The sequence below is a fragment of the Perissodus microlepis genome, chromosome 13, assembly GCF_051167445.1.
Source record: "Perissodus microlepis isolate ML-2025 ecotype Zambia chromosome 13, ASM5116744v1, whole genome shotgun sequence".
In the NCBI taxonomy this organism is placed as follows: domain Eukaryota; kingdom Metazoa; phylum Chordata; class Actinopteri; order Cichliformes; family Cichlidae; genus Perissodus; species Perissodus microlepis.
In genome coordinates, this window is record NC_140473.1 from 18,928,552 (window position 1) to 18,954,850 (window position 26,299).

At 37.1% G+C, this 26,299-nt stretch overlaps 1 protein-coding gene across 1 annotated transcript in view; it reads right to left on the reverse strand.

Moving 5' to 3' along the window:
- The window catches only part of LOC146375044 (VPS10 domain-containing receptor SorCS1-like), a 48,985-nt gene that overhangs the window by 20,988 nt on the left and 1,698 nt on the right, over positions 1 to 26,299 (reverse strand). Inside the window, exons 2-9 of the mRNA XM_084947755.1 lie at positions 13,090 to 13,157; positions 10,727 to 10,826; positions 10,375 to 10,533; positions 8,969 to 9,042; positions 2,509 to 2,573; positions 1,865 to 1,983; positions 1,447 to 1,536; positions 443 to 622 (exon numbers count right to left, since the gene is read on the reverse strand). Coding sequence (XP_084803881.1) covers positions 443 to 622; positions 1,447 to 1,536; positions 1,865 to 1,983; positions 2,509 to 2,573; positions 8,969 to 9,042; positions 10,375 to 10,533; positions 10,727 to 10,826; positions 13,090 to 13,157 — 855 coding nt within the window. The remainder of the gene's footprint in view (positions 1 to 442; positions 623 to 1,446; positions 1,537 to 1,864; positions 1,984 to 2,508; positions 2,574 to 8,968; positions 9,043 to 10,374; positions 10,534 to 10,726; positions 10,827 to 13,089; positions 13,158 to 26,299) is intronic.

Consider the following 26,299-nt stretch of genomic DNA (forward strand, 5'->3'; position numbering starts at 1 on the left):
TACGCATGCTCAGTTCAGTGAATGAACTCAAATGAAATTAGACCTTTGAAGAAAAGTATATATTTTTAGCCACATTTTGCAAATGTTGCCACCTTACAGCAGCCTGTGCCTGTGACTGGACAAGACTCCAGTCAAGAAAAATGTTCAGAAAATAAAACGAGGAACCATATATGGTACCTTCATTTACCTTAATTTGGAACATAAAATTAAAACCATATGCTCCAATAACACTCTGGGGTTAACATTTTGAAGGAGCTCAATTAGTGCTCCATAAAGCATTCTTAAGTAGTAATGCATTAATGTTAACACAGACAGACAGACAGAATATAATAAATATATGAAATATATAAAAGGAGAAACTACAAAAAAAGCCACTGCCCTAATATTACAAAACCATGTAGTCAGATAAAAGCACCACCCCTGCAGCACATTCACTGCCTACCTCATAGAGGTCTATCATTATATTTCCCTCGGGACCTCCACTGCTCACAACGTCCTCCAGCATCAGGGTGAAGAATAGCCCTCTGGACTCAGACATGTACAGGTTGTAGGAATCATTCTGGTGCCAGTCCTGAATCGCTGCCACCACCTGGTTATCGTCTGTGCTGATTATCTGTAAGTCCTAATTAAGCAGAATTCATGAGTGGATGCCTCTGTGTGGATTACTTAACTACTCATTTGCCAATATGTTTCTTAGGAAATGGCTTAAAGAACAAGTAAGTGTAAATCCGCTTAGCGATGTGCACAAAGCTGCGAGCTAACAATTTGTCACTTCTTGACATCACTCAGTCTGGGTCTGTAGCAATTAGACCTAAGGCATTTCACGCTGTGCACTAAAAATGAAGCCAAGCTCCTTTTAATTTTACTGAATCTCTTATCCAGCATGGTGCACAAGATGTGCCCTTCCCAGAAAAAATGGTCACAAAATACAAGGCAGGATGGATAGATTTATTGAAACAACACTGCTGGAACTAAATCTCTCCTGTTGTTCTAACACAGTCTCTCAAACTGCTAAGCCACCCTGCTGTGCTTGCAGTAAATGGAAGTCAGTGCATTTTTGTGCAGATGCTAAATTGACATTTTCTGCTTCAGAACATTTTGGGGAGCCCTCGGGAACTCCAGATTTGCTTTCTTTAAGTAAATGTAATTTAGGCGAAGTAGATATAGATGAGAAAACTGAAAATCAGTGCAATGCTATTAAATAAACAGAGACATAATTATGCAATCCTATATCATTTTTCAGGAGATTAAATCACAGAAAACAATTTAATGGATTCGTCAGTAAATAATACTGGAAGCAAACTTGATGAAAGTATTTGGAAATAATCAACCCACTAAAACTTATAATCATAGAACAAAATATCCCAGAGGGATAAATGTTTCATAGTTAAATTAATGTTACTTGTTCTTCTCAATCAAACACTGCATCCTTTCCAGTTACCTTACCTTTGGCAGAGTGTACTTGGGAAGCTTCATTGGGTAGAAAGCATTTCGTTTATAGGACACATAATGGACAGACTGGCCACCTACTGGCACCTACAAAAGCAGAATAGAGTCCATCTATCCATGGTAAACATCCATAAACATAAATGAAGACACTAACTGCCCGAAGCTCGGGTCAAATAATTTATGCTGCCATCAAAACTCTGGGTCTGTTGCTAATTAGGCTGTTGTGCATCATGCCAGAGTGGCATTGTAGTAATACACAACACTGCAATTTAATTTTTACCCCATCCCTTCACAGGATAATGGCCCCTTTTAGTTAATGAAAAACATGACTGTACATTAAGACGAGAGTGAACACATTGGTTTTACAGCATTTAATTGTCTTTTAATGAAACCAGACCTCACAATAAAAACCCACCTGGATAAAAACGTATTCATCCTGAACCACAAGGGAATTAGGGATGATAAACCCAGGAAAAGGTTTGCTCTTGTTTCCATCAGAGCAATTCTGAAGTTTACAAGTTATGTACTGCGATCCTGTGGGTAAGCAAGAAATTAGTGCTAAAAAGACAACATAATACAGGAACAAACAACCTTCTGTAGCCCACAGTCAAGGCTTAGCAGTGCCTATGCTCATAGTATTAAGTGAAGCATAGAAGCAAAAATTTGGAAGCCAATATTCTTACTAATAGATAAAGTAGAGAAAGCTGTCCCAGTTTGTTAACATCAGCCAAATTAAGTACTCTCTACAGAGATAGGGCATTAACACACAAGGCCCTTATGGAAGTGCCCCTATTGTGGCCAAGAAAGTCGAGCCGAGTGCGCCAAGTCACAGCCCAGCCCTTCAAAAATGAATAAGCTCGACTGTATGAAGACTTCATGTAGCCAGATGGGAAGAAGAATTTCAGCACTGACTACTTTCTTTGTTTCTCACTGTAATAAAAATATACTTAAATGAAATTAGTCATATATATTTATTATATTAAAAAAAATTGTTAAACTAAATTGTGATAAATCAATTTTTTTTCTGTGTTGCCAAGGTAACATGTTGTTATTACTCACGCCCATCAGAGACGCTGATCTCCAGATGAATCATTCCTTGTTCTTTGTCCAAGCCCAGTCTGGACCTGTAACATCATGATAAACATTACTTTTTGTTTTATAATCAGTGTCTGTCCCGTGACCCTTAAGAAAAGTGAATGTTTCACATTGTCTGAAGAATTCCTCATTTATTTCTTACTCTGAAGCACATATAAGAGCTACAGGCTGCCTAAAAGCCCACTTTTGTCTGATGTATGGGCTTTGCTGAAGCCTCTGCATGAAAAAGGTGATATTAGCTCTGGGCTCACTGAGCCCCACCTCTTCTCTATAAGCCTACTGTGCTCTGACTGGCCAGCTTTCCAGTGCCTGTAGTGTGTTACCATCCTTTGCTTGTGAGCACTGCCTCCTCCTGTTCCTGGTGAGGAGATTCCAAGAGCAAAATGTAAAAACAGAGATGAACACAAATGTCTTGTTCTTAACTACAAATGGCAATTTTTCCAATCTATTCTCACATGTTCAAATTCAGTCTGGTATATGAGAAGATCTGCAGCAACAAGGACAGCAGCAGGGCATCTATGCTTCAAAACAGACTGGTTAAGCTAATTACCAGCTGATTGTATGATATAACACTAGAGTTTCAATCACAAGCAATATATGGAGAAGTCTATATAAAAGAAATCTGTGATAAGCTTACTTAATCTCTATGAAGATGCAGAAAAAAATGTTCATGTCATGTTTGTAGCAATGGGTTTTTTGATTAATCATATTTGATTCTGGCTCTGACATGAATATTGAAAAGTTGTAAATAACAATGTACATTGTTTAGAAGGTTTACAACCTCCAGGCTAGAAAAATGAATCCAACACAAAAGTGTTTAAAAAACTACCGAGGCCACTTGAAGCGAGTCAGTCCCCACAGACTGCTATAGCAAAATGGCCAACTTAGAAGCAATAAAAACCTTGTTTACAGCCTGGCACAGAAAATACATAATACACTGTTTTTTGTCTTTAGAGGTAGTCTCCTCCATCATAACAAATATATACTGGGTCTTTATAACTCATCCTTCTGGATTCTGGACGTGGCTGCTTTGACTGACGTGTGCTGATGCAGCCTGCTGAACACTATATCTGCTTGCTTGGCCTCATCTCCACTAATTCAAGTCACAGACTCAAGCCCTCCACTGTCTGTTGCTAGTGTCTTCTGGAGCATTTTCATGAAATAACCTGACTGACATTATGGCTGTGGTACAGCTTGTGCAAGAAGGTTTAGAAATTTGCCCTTTAGTGTTAAAGAGTTAAATTCTGGTATTTTACTAGTGTGCTACTAAACAAATTAGCAGGTACACATGTCTGTCCAGTAAGTTTGTGGTGGCGGTTTGTTAAACTTTTGCTTTCTTCTCTAAATCTGGTCACTTCTGGGTCCAAAAACTAACACGGCAGCAGCCAAAATGAGGCTTCAAAACACAGAGCACAGAAAACAATGACATGCTGGGTACATCTATCTTTTATACACACATATGTGTATTTGGAAACTCCACGCTGCCAAACAGATGTGATATTGCTCCAAAGCACCTGGAGCTGCCCAGGCTTCCAGTTGGCCAATCAGAAGACAACAGGCTGTCTGAGATGAAGGACTTAAAGAGTTCAGAAGTAATATCAGCTTTTATATTATTTATATTTTATCAGATTTTTTTGGTGTGATTCCTCCAAAGCTACTACAATACAGACTGACAATAAAATATAAAGCAGCAAGCATTACACTGCATGCGAATTTAAGTTATGTATTAAACAGTTATTCCCAGTTATTCCCAGTAGTTCCAAAATCAAGAAGTTGTTACATTTAAATTGGAGTATTACTATTTTTTGTCACAACTAGTGCTGATAGTTGCTGCATATGTTTCATGTTTTTTTTTTCATAAAGTGCATGAGAACAACTAATGCTAACTGAGAAATAGCTTATTTACATATAAATATAATTGTACTGACTTGCATACATTTGCAAAGGATTAAAAGTTAGTTTAACTTAAAGAACAGGCAGAATTTTTTTTTTCATTTTTATTTTATCCCCTTAATAAATTATTTTGGGACTCCTGAAGCCCTAAATTAGGCTTTCATTGTAGGTCCCCCAATTTTAACATTCAGTGTTTTGTATCAAGTAGCAGCGAGACAAAAAGCACTGAATATATTTGAATAAAGTGGAGCCTTGTACATAATCAGGCTGTAACAGAAACAAAGAAAACTGAGAAAACTCCTTAGTAAGCGCATTGAGCTCACAGTAATTGGTGGGGGTTTTTAATGCTCTTAGAAGTGCAATATTTGTCTTAGATTAGTTGGTTGTCATTTAAATTTCATTAGTGGTCATGAGAAATAAGAGAAGGAGCAGTGGCGATTTTTAGGGTTTCATTTTTCAGGAGCAACAACATAGCAACCATAACTACAGATGCTGACCTGATGGGTCGTTTGGCGTGTACCACTCGTTATCTGTAAAGTATACTTAGCTATCTTATTCACTTTCCCTACAGATTCTTCACGGTAGCGGTTAAGTGAAGAGTGACTGGAGTGACCACTTCTTGTATTAATAGCAGCTGTTGTGACAGAAGATGGGTTTTCTTCTCATTTTCCATACTGTGTCTGAACTACAATATAAAAAGCTCCAATCCTGCTTCCCTCAGCACTCTGTAATTGCCTCACAGCTCCATCTCTTTTAATGGACTTTCTGTCAAATAGTTCATCCAATTCTATCAGTGAACAGCAGCACTTGGTCTTAAATAACCCCTGCAATGTTACACTATGTTCCCCAATAACTAACGCCTTTTGGTAGCATTTTACAGCAAGGACGCAAGACCTTTCAGGAATTCATAGACCGCTTTGTGGTTGAGTAAACACATTTGATTAAAATATTTGATTAAAACCTTCAGAACTATAAGTAACATACCTGAATTAATAGTATCTAACGCAACAATTTAGGGAATTTTAATGGCAAAGATTTGTGAATTATCAAATCATGTTAATGTCTTCATCATGGTGTAGGATGGGCTAAAAAAATTGAAGTAATGGCATTGAGCGATTTTGGTTGAATTCCAAATGTTATAATTACATATCAGAGCTTTCATTCTTCGTATCTTTAGCCTGGCCTTTCAGATAAAGAGGCAGCCTTGTCCTTCTTTAACACAGCAAAGCAAATGATAAATAGCAGCAGAAAATAAATCATATTCAACTTTTCATATCAGTATGCAAGAGGTCATGAATTCACGATAAGTGTTACCATATGCTTTTGTAAATCATCTTAAACTGAGCAGTGTGGGATGTTTTTTCTTGCATATTTGGGTTTATGTATTTCCTTAAAGACAAAAGGATGTGCTTACACATTTGAGCACTGTAAATTAGATTTTTGATTAATCCTTTGGCATCACTCACTGTTCCAGATGATGGGGGGAAAAAATCAAACATATCTTTAAAACTGGGATTTGTTGCATTGACGCTTCTGTGTTAGTGAGGTGAATTCTTTATTTGGTTTTTGGTTTTTATTTTTTAAAACAAACAACTGTTATGAGTGATTTTCACACCAAACCTTTGGTGGTTTGTGAAGAAAGACCATCTGCTGATGTCTTGTACAAACCTAAATTATGAACACATTCTCTGCTGAAGAGTAGCTGCAGTCTCATGTAAGAAAGAATTTGAAAGTCAAACATGTGTATTTATATACTAACCTACTGTGCAAAAATGTTCAGCTGCCCCTCATTTCTTTATATTTTGCTAGGGGATGTGGAACAGGTGCAGTAAACATACATGGATCTACAGTGTATAAGGTAAACTGCCTAAAAACACATTTCTAACAAGCTTGAAAGTCAATATTTGGTAGGATTACATTCACCACAGCCTGAACCCTCTTAGGCAAGCTATCTTGTAACGTTTTTGAATAGTTTTCCATGCTTATTGAAGGACATTTAAAGCTTTTCTTTGAATATTGGCTGTTTTTTGGCTGGATCTGGGGAGGCCACTCATAACTGACCGTGTTTCACTGTGTGTTTGGGATCATTTTAATGCTGAAAAATTAAGCTGTTGTCAGTCAGATGCTTTCTAGATCATAGATTCTGCATTTCATCATTTTTTAATGTCTAATGGGAGAGGGCCCACCCACATCTACAATGAGCCCATTCTGACTGCCCATAAGAATATTGTTTTTAATTTTTAATGATCAGAATAACGTATTTAAATGCACAAAAGGCTAAATGTGAATTCTATGAAAACACTGATAATTGTGTACATACAGTGAGGATGAAGTAAATGAACTCACTTAAGGTAGCAAATATCAAATGAATAAATGAAGCTCATTCATTTACAGCAGTCAAGCAACACTTGCTTTCTTTCTTTTATTATATTATTAATTTAGTTAAAATTTGAATGTCAGTATTTAAGAGAGTGAATACGCTATGATGGTCTTCACAATGGTGATAGATCAGGTATTGTTTCCATACATTATGCATGTGCATGTATTCACTCGTAATAAACATAAGTGGTAGAATAGTATCAAAGACATTCATTTTATGTAATTACAAGTTCCAGCCCGAATTAGTTTGGCCCATCCTTGCACTACACCTGTACACACTGCACACTACATCGAGATATGGCAACCTTTCAGCTAATTTGGCAATCAACTTGGTGCAAACATACAATTTCATATTTGTAAAACTGCTTTATGTTTGACATGTTTCACATATTTAGCTCAAGAAATGGGAACTAATGTGTTTGAGAGAGGATTTAGTAAAAAAAGTGCCTAAAGATACAATATAAAATTGTTTATTTGTCAAGTTGACTGGTTCATCCCTTCAGTTAGTTTTTTTGTATCCTTAGATGATAATTAGGTCAGTGTTACGTAGCATTTCTCTAAAAGTACTGGACTGAAAATGAGTGAAAAATAGCCTATAGTCTATAGGAAAATTATGAAAGACCTTGTACAGTACTGTGTGTAGTTCATTATTTAGGTTACATGGAAAGATCTAGTCTACTTTATGTTTTACACATCATTATAAAGGGATTATAACCTACTCTTGTAGAAGGCTGGTTATTATAATGCTGTGTTTTAGCCCTGAACATGGGACAGGATTTCTGTGTTGGCAATAAAATGTTTTTGTGTGACAAGCTCCTTCACCACTGCAAATTGTATTTTTAGTGTATTTTAAGTCCTTGTGGGCTGGGAGTTTGATGCAATAAATACCGAACTCACACACACACAGTCACTAAATCCTGTGGGCTTACTTCATGCAGCAGTTTTAGCTTATGAAGATTCTCCAACCTAACTGCAAACTGAAATACCCAAAGATGTCCATCGTTCTGCATTTAATTGTACTGACTAGAAAAAAACAAATTAGAAAGTTAACTATTTCTCCTGAACAACCATAAGCAATGAGGCTTGAGGATAAAAATATCAGCATCATTAAACAAGGCACTAAAATGCCTTTTTCATGACTTTCCCTGAATTCTACTTAGTCATTACCTCTTCCCTACAGATTTGTATTTACCATAATATTGTCAACATGATTTAAGACTAACAAAAACCTGCAGATCACTCCACTGTACGTCATTTCAAACTTCCTGATTAATATGGCTTTATTTATTTATTTATTTAGAGAAGAGTGTGAAGCCAGCTACTATAAAAACTGTCATAAATTTAACACATATCAGCGACCATAGTCCCTGTATCGGTTCCTAAGAGAAGCTCAAAAGCCCCAGGACACAACCTCAGTCCTGACTCTATGCAACAGGTACATGCATGCAAAAAAAGGAAGAAAGAAAGGAAACCAAAAAAAGAAAACCTGATGGATAATGTTCGGGTAAGCCCTGATTTGTAACATACTATGGTAATCCAAAAATATGCCAAAAATATTTCATGAGGAGACTGCATTCAGTGGATCAAATATTTATAAGTGTGTGTAAACTAGACACAGCGCATTATGTACAAAATAAAAAGAATGACAAGCAAATATAAAATATTTATAAATACAAGCCAAGCTCTGCCTTCCTGGAAACCTTGCTTGGCATTTGCTATTTAAAGAAAAAGGCTTTACATTTAATTAATTTTTACCATTTCTGAAAGGACAAATGCAAACATGTTGTTTTTTCTATAACCCAAGGCACTTCCTACAAAGATCTTTATTTAAAAAAAAATGCTTTACATGGCACTTTTGAAAACAAAGCCACAAAGTGCTTTACAAGACAAAATAAAAATGGCAGGCCCGAGCTAAAACTTTAAAAAATGGCACACTTGAGACTCTAGATGTTAGGTTTAAATCTGACTTGATAACATTAATGTTTTGTCTTCTTTGTCATTACTGAAAACAAGCTGCTGACTGATCATTCCCCTCTGTACTACTGTTGTGAGCAGAGTGCTAAAAATGCACACAACTCAATTTACATATTTTGTGTGAAAATAATGCAGCATGTTTCTACCAGAATGACAAATGACTGGATGTTGATCTCACCAGTAGAATCTGTTGGGGACGACGTTGTCATGCACAAGCTGCCATCTTCTTCCAAACTCAACGGAGACATAGAGCTGAAAAATGGGAAGGCATTAATCAAATGTCTACGGCATGAGGTACAGTATAAAGATGATTTTTTTCAGGATCTCCAAAAGGATTATTTCAAGATTTATGTCCAACTTTTTTTCCAAGCAGCTACCAAATCTTTAAATTTTGTGGCATTAAGATTTTTAGTTGTTTTTTAAAAAAAAATACAGCACTACTAAGTGCATGCTTTGTGTGGAGATCCACCAGTTCATGTAAAAATGCAGTAACCCTTAGAAGCCAGATTTTAAAAATAAAACAGGGAATGGTGTATATCTACTGTGATGGCTTAAATAAGAGGGAAGTGATATACAAAGTGGTCTCTGAATTAAAAACCACAGCGTCTTGTTCTTAAAGTAACACAGCAGGATTCCTACCTGACATCTTAAAATCCGTCTTGTAGCTGTCATTGTAATTTTTTCCATAAAGCCATTTTACTTGTGTTCAAGCAGTCCGAAAGCCTGTCATCTCTCCTTAATGACTGAGCAGCGTGCATCTTAAGCTCTCAGCCTTACAAGGATCGGCAATATCATTTTTGAGTTATCTAAGTACTTACAACTTTTAAAAGACATGACAGGCAATCAATAAATGTAAAATGAAACCCAGCTATAGCTGCGATAAAAGGAACAAGGAAAACCACTGAAATGTAGCTTTACAAAGACATACAGAATGACCTAAAGGCAAAAGTCTCTGGAGCATCTTTATTTTGACCCATCTGTGGCTCTCAACTCAGCTTTCATCTTCCTCCCTGCATCATTTATCTCACTTCTCAGACCTTCACCGTTTTTCTCTCTGAAAATCAAGTCTTCCAATAGCAGGCTGGGAGTCCGAGTTTGATGCCTCTGGTTTTGAGTAAAGCAGACAGCAGGGTTCTCACACAGAGTAATGGAGGGTGTGTGTTTATGCTCGCTATTGTTGCATTGTTTGGGCGTGTCTAACTTGTTAACTTTCCCCTGTGCTTTCTGAGGACACATCCATTCAGAGCTGTCTGTAGCTGCACCTTATGACCTGTTAAGGGCTTCAGAAGCGGCAGATATCTGTGCTTGTGAAGACCATGTTATGAGAGTTAACGTTGGCATTAAAATGAATGCATCTGGCCATGAAGGCAACCTATGTTCTGTATCATTTTATAGAGAGATTACTTGCAATGTGACCCCACGGTGACTTCAGTCTGGCAGAACATTCAAGTAAAAGTAACAAAAGAATAAAAAGCAGCAAGTAATCTGTATACAACAGCCCACATTCTCATATGGAGATGTTTTTCTGTCACATTTTCAGGTTTTATTGCAACTATTTCATGCCATCTGACAGCTACACTCTACCTTTTGGTCATGGCTGTAAGCCAGGATCCAGTCTTCCTGCTCGGGGTGAAAAAGCAAGCTGAGGATATCAAAGGCTAAGCTGTATTTTTGATAGGACGCCCCCTCGTCAAGGCTAATGAGCAAGCTGCTCTCCACTTCTGGGTCGGTCAGTAACATGATCTAAGACAAGACAAGACAAGAGACAGGGGAATCAGCAGCCCACCATGACAGCATCCATTCCACAGGGCTTAAAGAGTGCTTGTGCAACAGACGCAAGGCACAGACTCCTGCAGGGCTGCGTAAGGTAAAAATCATAATAACCCTGCTGACAGACTTATGAATCCACCTACACAACATGCACGTTCACACTTACCTTCATCTTGTTGTTTGGACTGACATACAAGTAGCTCAGTATGGTTTTTGTCCCAACTTTCTCATTGAGCTTTTCATACGTGGTCCCATAATCAGTTGACCTAAAATTCAATTATAGGACAAAGTAAATGGGTTTTGCTGGAGAGAAGAGAAGAACAGCGCAACACCTACTAGTTAAGATGCTGATGGTATCATTAAGCATTTCAGGGAAGCAGAAAATTACCACAGCAGAAGTCGTGAAGCAATTTGCTAAATGAATGGAGAATTTTTTAATTATTAAAATAAACAATAAATCCAGTGTTGCATGTGTGGCTGGGGCATGATATTATTATTCCTTTTTAATTAGTAGTGGTATTATAAGTGTTATTATTGTAGTTATTATTGATGCTTACATTTAATTACCACCTCTGTCGTGTTTTAGAAATCAAAGAAAGGACATATTTGCCTGAAAGCTTAATAATGGGGTTTTGAAGTCATTTTTTCATCTCAAAACAAAGGCACTATTTCAGATTTCATTTTGAATGCCTATTATTTTCACCAAAATAGATATCGGTTTTAGGTGGTTGGTGACATTTCAGTAAAAAATAGCCATTGCACTGCATAATACAAAAAAAAACTTGTGGATTTAGGATGTCTTAGAGGATAAACACCAGTATTTGATATCCTGGCAAGAGAATGCATTGAAATGTGGCACAAATCTTCATGAACTAAGAATGATAATAACTAGAAAATCACTTTGTTTCTTCAGTTCTTGATGACTGTATTAAACACCAACATAACATACTGTATAGAAATCACATGTAACATGTCTGAATTGTTAAAATTCACTTTATTTGCTGATGATTAATTTATATTTCTCTAGGAAAACTTGGAACAATATAGTGGAAAGAAAACTGAAAGAAAATGGCTGAAATTAAAAAATATATATATTATCAGAAAATTAAAGCAAAATAAAGCAGAGGATGTTTTGTAACAGGCAAATTTAAAAAAAAAAAAAAGTAAATTTATAAGTATAAAGAGGGCAAGAAAAATGTATTTCGGGGCATGATAATTGTATATAAATGATGTTGGAAGGTTCATATGAAAACCACTTTTGGCTGCTCCATAACTCCACATGTCAGATTTGGCAGATTTGTTACAACAGATGCCGTTCTTGACACAAGCCCAAACAGATCTATGTTCCCAAACTTGAAAGGGATTGAACTTTCACTTGTTAGGCGAATATAAACAATGTAAAAATATGAAGGTCCAAAACTAAATATACATAAAACTTTACATAAATCAAAATCATTATACATACTGTGCATTACTTACTGTGTGGAGGTGTGGAGAAACACATTCAAAACAAGACCTAATACAGTGTGTATGGTACAGGGGAAAAATACTACAGGACTTAAAAATTGATCAGATAATCATAAACCAACTATGCAACTATTCATTACACTACATCCCTTAAAATGTTACTATTCAGTCCATCTCAACACTGCACTGGTAATACACAAAGCACAAAATAATCTACCTCCAAACTGTATTCAAAGGTTAAATCAAATAAAACCTCATTTGTTTAGCCTAAAAAAAAAAAGCTCCAGCACGACTCAGCACACAGGCCTTGATCAGAGCATTAGTCAGAGTTCATGAAAACAATGATCATTTTTCACCAACAGGAGGAATCTTTAACACCTGGAATAGGTGTAACCATTGTGGAATAGGTATGACAAGGAATTAAGATTGTGTAGTTCTCTTTTTAAATTCTAAAAACCAGGTGATGAACAAATGTAAAACCTTATTACTATTGTCTGTGAAACATTCGCTTTTGTCCTTGTTTACCATTTGTTTCAAATGTATTATTTTTCATTTGGTTTTTGTTTCAATGAAATCGAGTTAGAAAAGCATTGCCATTTCAAATATGCTCTGTATAAAGGATAGGCACGATAAGCTAAAGCTTCATCATTCAACTATTCTGTCAGTAATTTGTGTTCCTCCCATTTAATTAAATTCTTTGTTGTCAACATTTATTTTAATGGGCACTTCTTTTAATAACAACAAAAATTAAAATGCTTGTCATAAATATGTGGAAATGGATAGATTCAGCATTTGATGACAAAGTGTAGACTTTACCAACTTCTATTACACTAAATTAAATCTTTCACCTTTTACTGACAGGAAAGTAACTTGCGTCACTGTGGACACAACAATGACATTAAGTTAATGATTCAGTGTTAATGCTTTTGTGCTGTTAAATGATCTCTCCAAGGGTCCAAACAGGACATTAGAATGTGCAACTACATTAACATCAACATAACAGTAACATCAATGTGTCCTGCTGTATAACTACAGAGCGTAATATCAGAGAGGAGATCTTACCTCCATAAAGAACTCTCCGTTACTCTGCCAGAGTTAAAGTCGTAGTATTTTGTCAACATGAGAATCACCTAGAAAACAGATCAAACAGATTACCAGCTGTGAAGGTGTGTATCATCAGTTTTCAATAGCAGCCACAAAGTGTCAGATAGCGAACCAAAAGCCGTCCATGCATGTGTCTTTTAATCTCCCTGACAGACAATGCTTTATTAAAAACACGACAAAACCGTGATGCCTTGTCAGCCCACTACCCCCGTACGCCATGAAGCCTTGTGCAAGGGAAAAAATCTGATCACATATGTATGATATACTGCGTTTTATATACCTATATATTTTTAAGACAGAGTAGATGACCAAAAAATGCTACCACTGGTGAGCAATGACTAAATGAATAAATCAGTAAACACTATAATTTATTCTTGGCATAGAAAGGCAGACCTTAAAAATATATAGGACATCCGTTCTGTAGAGAGTCATAAAAAATGTCACTTACATGTGTGGTTTACAGTTCACAGGGCTTTACCAAACACATAAAAACTACAGATTTCCTGCTGTCTTTCAAATTAATATTAATAAACGGCTTGCTGTGGAATATCATTTGCCTGCTTTTCTCAGAACGTATCAAACCTTAATCAAAGCCAGTGTGTTTGTATGTGCATGTAATTACTGATGCATGAAGGCGTGTTTACATGCTCTTTACTTGTTTGTTCTTTTACTTTTTTTTAGTGAAGAAACAGTTTTACATATAATTATATATATTTAGCACAAACAAATGCAGAAATAAAAATAATGTCTGCTAAACAGTCATTGTGAGCTAATGAAGGGCACCACGTGAACAGCAGTTCACATGGTGCCCTTCATCCTTTACGCAAATTAACTGCTCAAGCAGTGCCCTTTGTGCACTAGGGAATCATAAAACCAGCAGCTCATATAACTCTCTCGGGAAGCCTTTTGAGGCATCTTGTTGAGCTTTTCACCGCTACCTTCTAATTATCAAGCGTTATGAGCATTTGGGGTGACATTCCCTATGATGACTAAGAACTTCATCATATTAACAGGAATTTTTAATTTTTTTTTTATTAAACTTTTGCATATAAAAAGGCCAGACAGAAGTCATTTTCCAGGTTAAAATCAAACAAATCCTTTTCATCTCTATTTGATAAATGTGCACTTTCAGGTGAATCATGTACCATATTTTCTGTAAAAAAAAAAAAAAAAAAATAGTATTTTTCAAAGCTAAATTATTCAATATGAAGTCAAATCAAGTTTGTTCTCAATATGCTTATAATTCCTAAATATACTGTAGATGCAAAGACGTGTCACAGCAAGCGAACGAGTCCATAATTAGGTTGAAACAACAAAATAAACAGAGAGATAGCAAAAGCTTTGGGAGAAAAGCAACTTCAGAGCATCTAACAAGTCAAGAACACTCGAGGAGGTAAGCATATTATTGCCGAGGTTTACAATCAAGACCTGCCTTCAAAAATCGGCATACAGATGGTTTAGACAATCAAAGTGCAAACCACTGGTTACACTCAGGAACAGGAAGGCCAGATTGGATTTTCTGAGAAAACACCTAAAAGAGCAGGCACAGATGTGAAAAACATATTTGGACAAATGAAACCAAGATGAACTTGTACTAGAATGATGGGAAGAGAAAAGTATAGAGAAGAAGAGAGCAGCAGTTCCTGTTCTGAAGCATACCACATCATTTGGTGGATCATGGTAACGTTATGGCATGGGCATATGAAACTGGACTGCTCGTGTTTGTTGATGTGACTGCTGATAGAAGCACCAAGATGAATCGTGAAAAATAGTGCAAAACTGATCAGGCAGTGCTTCACAGTGCAAACGGATAATGACCCGTAGCATACTACAAAGCAACCCAAGAGTTTCTCAAGGCCATTTTTCAATAGCCGAGTCAGTCACCTGATCTCAACCCAGTAGAGAATGCTTTCAGTTATTATGTACAAAACAGACAGAGCCACAAACAAGCATTAACTGAAGGTGGCTGCGGTATAGGCCTGGCAGAGCATCTCAGAGGAGGAAACATAGATTTAGACACGCAGTCATCCAGTCCCTATTACTTGAGTCTGTGCAAATGGAAGACTAAGTATTCAAATGGCTGCGATTCGTTAACAAAAAAAACCCAAATCAAGCTGAAAATCTGCATTTTGGTTACATATCAATTGTTTTAATTAAAATCCACTGTGGTTTACAGATTTTTAAAAAACTACAAAATGCATGTACGGTAGTTATGTTTTCAACAATTATTATTGTGTTATTATGCTATTGCAGTTCACTTTGGACATTATATGACTGGGGTTGAAATCAGTGATTATTTGCTTTGATTAGCTGTCTACAGATCAGTTAATATTTTATCACAATTACTCTGAGCTGAATGAAAGATCCTCTCAGAGATATCATATTTGCAATTACTGTATATAACCTCTAAACAGCAAATTTAGTTCATTCTGCTCATGTTTCTCCAAGAGAAAAACCCATTATCTGATATATTATGAATATTACCAATAGCCCACTGCCTCTACCTAACACCACACCGTTAATGCAGTAAATTGTAAATTCACGGTTTTACTTTCTTTCCAGACTGTATTCCCCCTATGCATAGGCTGAGACAGAAAACTCTGACTCTGCTCTTACCTTGTGCTGAATGTATAAAAATTCTCTTTATGGGAGGTAGTTCTAAGATAATCCCCACAGCTTGTTATAACTTTGTGTCCAGACTGGCTTGCAGAGATTTATGGTCTTCCAATAAAATGGCCTTTATGCCTTCCAAAAGTCATAGCCTCATGGACACTGTCATACACAATAAAACAACCTGCAGCAGTCTGAAAATTAGGACAAATTACACTCCCACCCCCTCTTCTGTATGGCAATTAACTTTATGCATTTCCTTGGAAAGACTCCAGGATTACAGCAAAATGTCATGTGTATCTACCTTCCTGCTGGCTGGAAAAGAGTCCTGTATTCTGAGTGATGCTGAAAGTAAGGTGAAACTTGATGGCTGCAGTTAACACGTCAATAAAGTGATACAATATTCACTTTGTTGGCATGTCTGTGTCAGAAAGGTGCTTAACATGTCACAGAAGCTATTAAATTGCTTTTTCAAACCACCAGATGAAGGCTTTTCTTTTAATGAATACACCACATGGTAATTTATCCTCTGAAAATGGTAAAAGAATCTGTTTTAGCACATTTTTACCTTTCAATTTGAACAAAGGTGTCAGCTACCTGGGGGTAAAACAACTCTCTAACTCACTGTTTGGTTCATATTGTACTCTGGCTTTGGTTCAGTCCTTTCCCTTGTTTTAAAGGGGAGAGGGGGTGAATAAGAAACAAATGTTTAAGAATAATTTTTCCCATGGATATAATAAAAATGCACCTTTAGATTAACAGATGGATAAATGAAAGAAAAATAAACTTGACATGCTAGATCCTGAACGCAGCAGATCTTGATGTACTCAAGCCCTCACGTTATAATAACTACTATTAAGTAACAGCAAATTGATCATAAATAAACCTAACAAACAATAAAATGAAAATGGTGAATAGCTGAATAGTAAACCAGCTTCAGCTTTACAATAACCATATAGATAATGTTATTGGACTCTATTTAGGTTTATGACTTATGCAGTCGTAGGTGGAATGGTTCATTTTGGTTTTCACCAGCTTTAAAAAACAACAACAACTGTATACAACTGTATATAAGCACAACATCAGTGGCCTTGAGGTGACTGTTGTTGGTGCAAATAAAACTGAATTGAATTGAATCATTTTTGAGTAACAGATAGACCACATAACCTCCTTGGAGGAGATAAAGAAGTATCAGCTCTATAGTCAATATTCAAACCATTCATGGTCATAAAACTGAATCTGTTGTTATAAATACTTTTACAACAGTGGCTGGATGCTGGAATCAGTTTTAAGGCCCACATGGACCAAGACAGCCAAAATCAAAAATTGGATTTTTGCAGATAAACAAATCTTGCTTCTCATTCAGCAGTCGTAAAATTCTTAAACAATCTGTCTGCGCTTGACTATGGGGATATTGTTTACATGCAAGCTTCTTCATCTACCTTAAGTCCTCTTGATTGTGTGTATCACAGTGGGGATTGTTTTTTATGTATTTTACATGAACAAGCTTAGAAAAGATAGCATCATTCTATGATTGTATTTACAAGGCCCTACTGTAAAAACTCCCTGATTGCATATGCTCTTTAATTAAATTTAAACACTGTAATTACGATGTCCAATCCCAGGACTGCTAATAATTTTAACATTAGCTGGACCTCTTGTTCACACACTGCACTGGAAAAACTGAATTTAAATAATTTGCTGTCAATAAATGGAAAGAGCTGCAAAAAGCTAGGAAACTACATTCTCTGATTTAATAGAAACATTTTAAAAGGTTATATTTATTTATCTTGAACTAACCTTGCATTTGCTTTTCTTTATTTGTGAATGAATCACGCGTGATGTGTAAGGTGAGTGTCTAAATAACAGATTTAATAATAATAATCAAAACCTTTTGCAGAGTGCTTATCGAGATCGTGTACCACCAGACAAACCACGCATGTTTACACTGCAAATCAACCTTAACCTACTCCTGCAACTAAGGTGTGGTACATAGAACAGTAGGCTGCAGTAACTCCAGCATGTTTCCAAAGTGGATTACTTGACATCCAAGTGCAAGCAAATTGATTTTTCAACTCTTAATCCTTTGTAAATCTTAAACCTTGAAGGTAAATGGCCTGGGATGAATTTGATCATTATATAAGAATGAATGGAGGCTTAATGGTGACTTAAAGAGCTTAGGGTGAAGAGATTACTGGTGGGAAATGAAGGCGTTGTATGCGGAGGGGTAGGGGCGGTGTGGTGGTAGAAAGCAGCGTGGGGATTCGGTTACTGAAGGATGAACACTTGAGACAAATGAAATGAGCAACAGAGTGCACACTGCAATTCATTCCTACTCTAACCAACCCGCTGATCAGGCCTTATCAGCTGTTGGAATTAAGACGCCTCATCAATAAAACTGTCATCACATTTCGCCACAGCAATTAAACAGATGGATGATTCCATAAAAGCAGTTGTTACAGGAGTTACTCACTGGAATATTAATAATAAAGACAAATATTACACATCAAAAAGTGGTCACTGTCGAAGCCTTTTTCCCTGCTGCATGCTCAAATGTAACACATCCGCATCACAAGTAAGCATACGATCCGCCATTAACACAAATACACAATTTAAGCAAATTTAATTACTGCATGTTGTCATAGGGCATCAAGATTTTGTGTAATGATGACGCTTAAAGGTGTGACAACTGGTGGCACTGATTTTCACAAATAAGGCAAACTAATTGGGAGAAGAAATGTGAGAACACCTAGATATCCACACCACAGAGGTGATAACAATGTTAGAGTGCACGCTTTTTAAGGAATGGGAAAAAAAAAACAAAGCTTAGCAAGCAAATTCAAAGCTCCCAGAGGAAGCACAGCAGAAATTATGAAACTTCACTTTATGAAATTACCACATTAAACAGCATCATTTGACACCTTCAAAAAAGAAAGCATTGTCTAATTTTATTAGGGTGTTTATTGCCCTACGACGCACTGCGCGGCAACAAAAGCCTGCAGGAGAGCATGCCGTCATACACTTCAATACCACCTGAGTGAGACACACAATGTACAGAGCCTTTTGTCTGCCACATCAATTTATATCATTTCATTAACAAAGGCAACATTTCCTCGTAGAGCAGATGTTGCGCTGGAGCTAGGTTGTTTGAAGTCAGGGCTGTTGGCTTTCCCATGGATTGCAGGTCACTGCAATCATAAATTATGAAGTAACTTCTCAACAGCACTTTGCACAACATAAACTATCCGTGTCCTGATGAGAATGATGTATAAATACAAGAAGGTGTTAATCGGAGTAAATGTGCTGCTTGGGAATTTAAGTAAAGGCTTTCCGACCTCTGCTTTAACAAGGATGCACATTTTACTTTCATTCTTGCAGAAATAAAGTTCATCTATGATGTGCCTGATGGCAGTACTCTGTTCCTCTGGCAGACAGAAAACATCAAATAATCAGCATTTTAAGTGCAGCTTCACATTACAGCTTCGGCTTTTGAGCAGAGCAGCAAGTATGTGACTTTATTGGACTTCTCTTGCCGAGACAACGGAACTGTGTCGAAGTAGAAGCTCGGTTGGCAAGTCATCTGAAACGGCTTCCTTACTCTTTCAGCTTACGCTCTCGCATCATTTGCTTCTTCACCATAAATGAACGCCCAGGCTAGTTCAGCAGCTGGGTTGCAGCAGCATGCTAAGCTTGTGAGTCAGTGTGCACAAGGAGGGGTCTGATCAATGCAAGCAAGATTAGACAGCAAGTGGGTAGGTTTCCAACTCAGCCAAAAAGTTACGCCCGCTGTGCGAGGAGGATTTGTCTTTTTCTTTTTTCAAAACTTCCTTTAAATCTTCAGCACTCACTTTGAAATTTGGAAGTGCTGAGTGAAAAGGTAAAAAATTGACAGTGTGTTGACAAACCTAAAAGCTCTCTGGACTCTTCAATATGTTTCCTCTGACATAAATAAAGTAAAACAGCTGATCCTTCTGTTTGCCAAAATGCATCACTGTAAATCCAAAACGGAGAGCTCGAGTGAGCAAATCAAAGTTATGGTTTTGATTATAAGGCTTTTCTTGAAGCAGCCAGATGGTATATGAACAAGTAATGCAGGTGGCCACTGTAAAATGAAAGTGTTCTGAACCACAAAATGAGGTGCAAACTGAGCAATGGTCGACAAAAGAATATTGACAGCAGCAACCAACTGGCAGAGTGTTTGAGCTGGAGCACTGAGGCACTGAGGCACACCAAGCAACCGACAACTCAAATAGCACTTCAATAATATAGCGGTAATTTTAACATTAATTGTGAAGATATCTGTGCAAATGAATAGGCCAACTCTTTGCTTACCAACTGGTACTCCAATTATTCTGAAGCTTTAGCAGCTGCTCATGAAACAACACTGAGTCACAGTGGAAACAGCCAGAGCACACATAACAATAGCATGGACCTGCACAGCATAAGTTGTATTTAAGCAAACAAAAAGAAGTGAAAACAAAAAGATGTGTCTGTGACAAAAAAAAGCAAAAAAAAATAACAAAGAAAGAGGTGAGATCTCATTATGCATTGTTCCCGGCAAATTAACTTTATCCTTGTCTAGAATAAGATCGTTACCTGATTTGAATTTGGAATTTCTGCTCTGTTAGACCACACTCGGTGCAGAAGAAAGGAAACCCAGGAGGGGAACGCAGCTTGCCAATAAAAAAAAACACACTCAGCAGGATTTCAAGGCGTAAGAGAACCTCACCACAGGAAGGCTTGGTGGCTCGACAGAGCTGAACTCATCCTGCCAGTAGTTTCTGTGCAGTGCTGAGCTTTAAAAAATCAGTCTCTCTGTTTATCCATGCAGTACAGGCAGTACTACAGCCATAAATTGTCAGGAAAAATGAATTTGTTGTCTTCGGTTGTCTTATGCTAAGTCATGGTGTTGCGATTCCTATCATTATGTATTTCATGAATTTATTTATGTGTGTGATCTTTCCCTTCCCGAAACGTTACACCAAGCCCCTCGGGCTCCACATCCCAGCCAGGAGTGAGCAGAGCTGGTGGAGGTCCGTTCTGGCTGCGTCGGTCAGTGGGCTGTCTGAGGATGTCTGAGCATGTTAACAGGCTGTTTGCTGTTTGTGATGCTTTGCTGAAGAGACAGAATTTACATAGGCGAGATAAAATAGTGGAAAGGTGTTAATGACCGGACTAGTTTTGGAACCCAGCACAAATAAAAATGGCAAAACAGCAGCAATATGATCCAGATTAGAGTTTGCTGCAGAGAAAGCTGCACTTTCTTTTGTAATTACTTCAATATGGCATTTGATAGAAGTGGGACAGGAAATTGTGTCAAACTGATCAACAGGGAGATGTGAAGTCATAAATCCCTTTCATGTCACTGTTTATTCATTAAGATTTAATTTAGCATTGACTTATATGAGTATAGATTTAAAGAAAGAAATAATGACAGCATTATTTTTGCTTTATTACATTTATTAATGATGAGCTAACTTTGGATAAGGTCCAAAGACCTCTGAATTTTTTCTGACCCGTGTGCTCATTTTCTTAAAAACATGGCATATTGTATGTTTGCTGTGCCTTTCCTGTCCTTTACATCAAACCAAAAATGCAACATCTTGGTAAATATGATTATTTACTTTCCTTCCAACGCTTTGCATATCTCACTTATTTTTGACTGTTTTTTCAGGTCCACACAACAGTTTTTTTTCACCATATACTGCTTATTTCATCCAATTTTATCCTGCATATTCCCGATGCTGATACATTAGCATTTTCTTTGAGTAAGGCCAGCTTTGTAGTGAAAATATCGCACTTTGGGCAAACACAGTATTCTCGCTGTGGCTCCGGGATGATGGTATATATGGGAAAACAGAGAAGAAGAGGCCTGGAAGTTAGAAAGGAAAGAGATATGACTTTCATGTTTTTCAGCACCCTCAAGATTTATTTGTTTGTTTTATTAGCATGAAGTTTCCAGCCTTAATTTTGATGTATTAATTTACATACCTCCATAGTGCTCTAACATCAACATTTTGCTTTTGATTCCTTAATTATCTTGGGAAATCACATCATTTTATTCACACTGGTAGTATGACTGAAACCACATCTTTAACTGATAATTTATCCTCAAAAAAACAGGTGCTGGCAAACTTAAATATATCTGTAACCCTAAATCTTATCTTCCGTTTTCAGGTTTATGTAGTTGGGGTGCGGTAGACTCACGCTTTTCATGTAACAGCAGAGATTTATATACATATAAAAGTGAATTATAGGTCAGATGTTTGTATTGACTGTGAATACACAAATGGCTTGCTTATCTCATCATTCTTATAGCCCAAACCTAACATACACAAAGACTCAGCTCAGCAACATTACAGTTAAAAAGATACTGTAGTGATGCTTACCCATATTGACTTTCAAGGGCACAGAAGACAGTCATAAAGTGGAACTGGAGAATGACAAAATTTTATCTGTGATTCAGTCAGTGAGTCATAGAAACGACTAAAAACTCGGATGAAACTGGTGACTGACTGCATACCTGGCCAGCCTCCAGTTTCGCAGTAGCGGATGAGACAATTCACCAAAAACTCAATGAGGCAGATGAGGAGAAGCTGCGCACCAAGCTATCAAGAACGTGATCTATGAAGAGGAGGATGCCCTCTACAAAAATGGGAAAGCTGAAAATATGGATTGTCATGAACTGCGAAGCTTCTCCTCGAGGTTGCTCAAAGCAGAGAAGCACAGAGAAATTCAACACTACATGCACAGAAGGCTTCAAGCTTGACCATGATAAAATAGTTATGAACCACGTTAAATATCTTAACCCCTAAAAAGCTCAAGGACTGGGAGATGTATTAGGAGCCTCTCTATCTATCTACTAGTAATTTAAGCATTCTTTTGGACAAAAATGTTTGAGAATTTTCCTGGACGTCGTAGCACTCTTCCCTATCCTGACCTTGAAAATATGGAAGGGTGGGGGAAAAATGTGTTTTCTACTAACAACACTATCAATAATTTTCTGCTTTTAACTTTTTCCTTCACAAAACAAATAACACAATGTGCATCCTGCATTCTTCTTCTTCTGTGTAACAGCTGGATAAAGTGAAAATAAAACGGAACAGATGTTTTCAAGGTCATGTGATGCTGGATCGTATCCCAGCGTAACCTGGGTAAGACCTGGGACAGGTTTGACAGCCTCACAGGGGAAACAGAATGACAAGCACTTTCACACCTGCAGGCAATTTAGACTTTCCGATTCACCTTGCTAGTCTTTGGACTGTGGGAGGAAACTAGAGCACCTGAATGAAGCCATTCGAACACAAGGACAACACGCAACCTGAACATCATACCCTCTAAATTACAACGTTCAACATTAAATAAATTGGGTGCAACCCACACAGCCCGATCTTGCAATATTCTGCAGAAGTAATTTGCAGTGCTGCCTCTGTCGCACTGTTTTTGTGATTTTTCCACATCATTTGAAGTTAAATGTTTAGTTGATGGGGACTCATGATGCCGGATTATTTACCTGATTAACTTCTGGTCACCTGTCTTGCACTTTTACCAACACTGCTCACCAAAATTCCAGTCTAATTTTCCACATGGCTGCCATGAAAAGATCCATTATAAATTACAGCAAGCATGTTTTTAAAATAAGTATTTTATATAGTGTGACTAAAACTGCAAGTTTTCATTGATTTACCTTATATATCGCTGGTTTACCTGTGCTCTGTGGATGTATACGTTTTGTCCAATTTATACATGTTCTATAAGCCAGTGACCTGAAATATTTGCTGTAAGCCTTACCCACAATTTTTCCATCCATATTGTAGATTCCAAAATTCTGTCTAAGCTCTCAGCTAAGATGCTTTTTCTATTTTATTAAACAGAGGAGAAGAGACAGTCCTCCCCTAGAAAACAGCTGTTAAATGAGAGAGTCGCTACCTTTAGGCACCCTTATAACCTACAAAATGAAACTTTGAAATATGTGTTTAATGTTTTAAAAGGCTCTATTTTAAAGCAAATTCTGAAAATTAGATAACAGTCTTACTCCAGCGTCCCTGTCTCAAGCCAGGAATGGTGATGACTTGTGCTATGATGGCTGAAACAACAGATTGATCACAATCGTTTATCCGGAGGACGTGTTGGAAGAGACCCAGTGCACTGAAAAAGATGCAAGCAGACTATAAGAAGCAGCCTGTTGGAGATACACACACCTCGTTTGTTCAAATAAAGAGCGACAAAGTCTAACGCAAATATGGTTTATCAAACACTATCCACCTGTGGATATTTAAGCTGTTATAATTCCTCCTGCAAAACACGTTGTGCCCTTGGCTCCACTCAAAAACCCAGTGCTGAAGAGTTTATTGAAATAATCTAATGCAGGTAAACCATTGAAAGTTATTTAATGCTACACTACAATTCAGCGTGAAGCAAACATTCAAATATATCTCAATTTATTGCAGTTTCTTCTTAATAGAGTCCTTGAAGCTTGCTAATTAACCGCTACAGTTAAATTGTTCAACTCTAATGAAGGCAGCCTTGGTATTGAAATGCTAAATGTGACAGACAACAACCACATGAATTAGCAGCATGGACTGAGCACTACTTTTGATTTTGCCTGTTTTTTTGTGTTGATTGAAAAGCTGAAATGATGTTGCAGCTTTGTTTGTGAACCGTGATAATTGGACAAATGAGAAATGAATGGCACCATCCATCAACTAGGCTTCAGCAAATAAATAGCAAAGCATCTGCCTGAACTGGACAGAAAAATTAGATATCAAGGCATGTCGACATCAAGCTCGGACAATGTGTGTCACAAACCGTACAAACTGACTGAATTTCTTTAGATGTATTGCTTCATCAGTTATTATATTTCAGTTTTCAAACAAGCACAACAAACAAATATCTACATTTTTGAGCATTGCTAAAAATAAAATGTCATGGACGACAAATATAATGTGATAACTGTGTAAATTCTCAAAGCAGGTTCCCATACAAACTGAGTTACATGGGTCCCTAAACAGTTCTTCTTTCTTTGTATGACAGTCAATAATACAAAATGTGTTATTCAGCCTGTAAGACAAGACTGCTTAGGCCTGTGATGTGTGATACTAAATGTCTTCTTGTTTCCAGGGAATCTGATTAAAGCCCTTATGACTAAACTGTAAGTGTTAATAGATTAAGCAAAGATGTTTAATTAGGACAAGGCTTCATTTTGAAATAGATTACTGCTTTAAATAGATTTATTTTAAAAAGTAGACCAGCTGGAAAATGTACACGTTTTCTTACTGACCACCTGGCCTCCACTTACACACATGGAGAAAGAGAGAAAGAAGGGGAGAGGGTGTGGCAAGTAACACACACACACAAACAAACACATTAGACTGTGAGTAGGCGAGGTGAGATTCTGCATAAGGGGGAAATTTGTTGAAGCAGAAAGTTCGCCATGCAACTGTGAAGACGATAGTGCCAAATCCTGCTGAAAATGACTTAATACAATAATAGGTTTTGGAGTATAACTAATACTATTAATTAAAAGCAGACAAAAATACACAAAAAAGCACTTTAATCACTTTTTATTACTGTATGACTTTTGGATCTTTGGTACCCCAAGATACTTCCCATCTTATACTGTAACTATACTGCATTATGGATGATAAGCTTATTTACTTTCCTGGCAAGAGGTAGAAAACTGTGTGCTGTGAGGCTTATAGCTTAGCATAATGAATACAAACTGGGAGGAAACTGTTAAGAAATCATTCTAGTCACCCCACAAAGCAAAAAAATTCTGCTCTTGTTGTAGACAAGATGTATCATACCAGTTACTTTTTGGATAAGCTGGGGAAACAGTTTCCCCCGTTTCCAGGCTTACTGCTAAACTCGGCTAACCACTAGTTGGCTCTGGCATCCTAACTAGTGTTTATGTACAGAGGAGAGAGGATCCTTATCAGAACTATGAGCAAAAAGCCAATAGGTGTAACTGCCCTAAAGTCAAAGCAGAGCAATACTGAGGTAATGTATTCAAATAGGAACTTTCCACAGCTATGCTGATGACACAGAATTATGCACACCTGTGCAGCCAAATGATACAATAAGTCTGATGAGTAATAACTTTGTGAGACTCATGACAGACAAGCAAGGTAAAAATACTTCTGCTTTGCCTCAGGGCCACAAGAGATGTACTGTCCAAAAATCTTAGCTCTCTGCTTCCACAGTTCAAGCCTAAGCAAAAGACATTAGTGAGAGTGTGTTGGACTTTGATCATAGCATTATATTACACCATAAAATAGGAATTCTCTCAGCTGAGTAATATTGCCATATCAAAAACCCAGTTTGTGCTTAATTCTCAGTAGACTAGACAAGCCTACTGTGTATTTCAGTGGTCTTGCTGAGAATTTGATTTGTCAATTACAAATCATTCAAATTCGGGTGCTTGTGATATTGACCAGAACAAGAAGAAGAGAACACTGAGTGAATCTGGTTTTAGCTGAACTCGGTATAGCTCCATATATATTTTACAGATATTAAATAACTTGTTCGTCTATAAAGCACTACGGTGTTTCACCAGCTT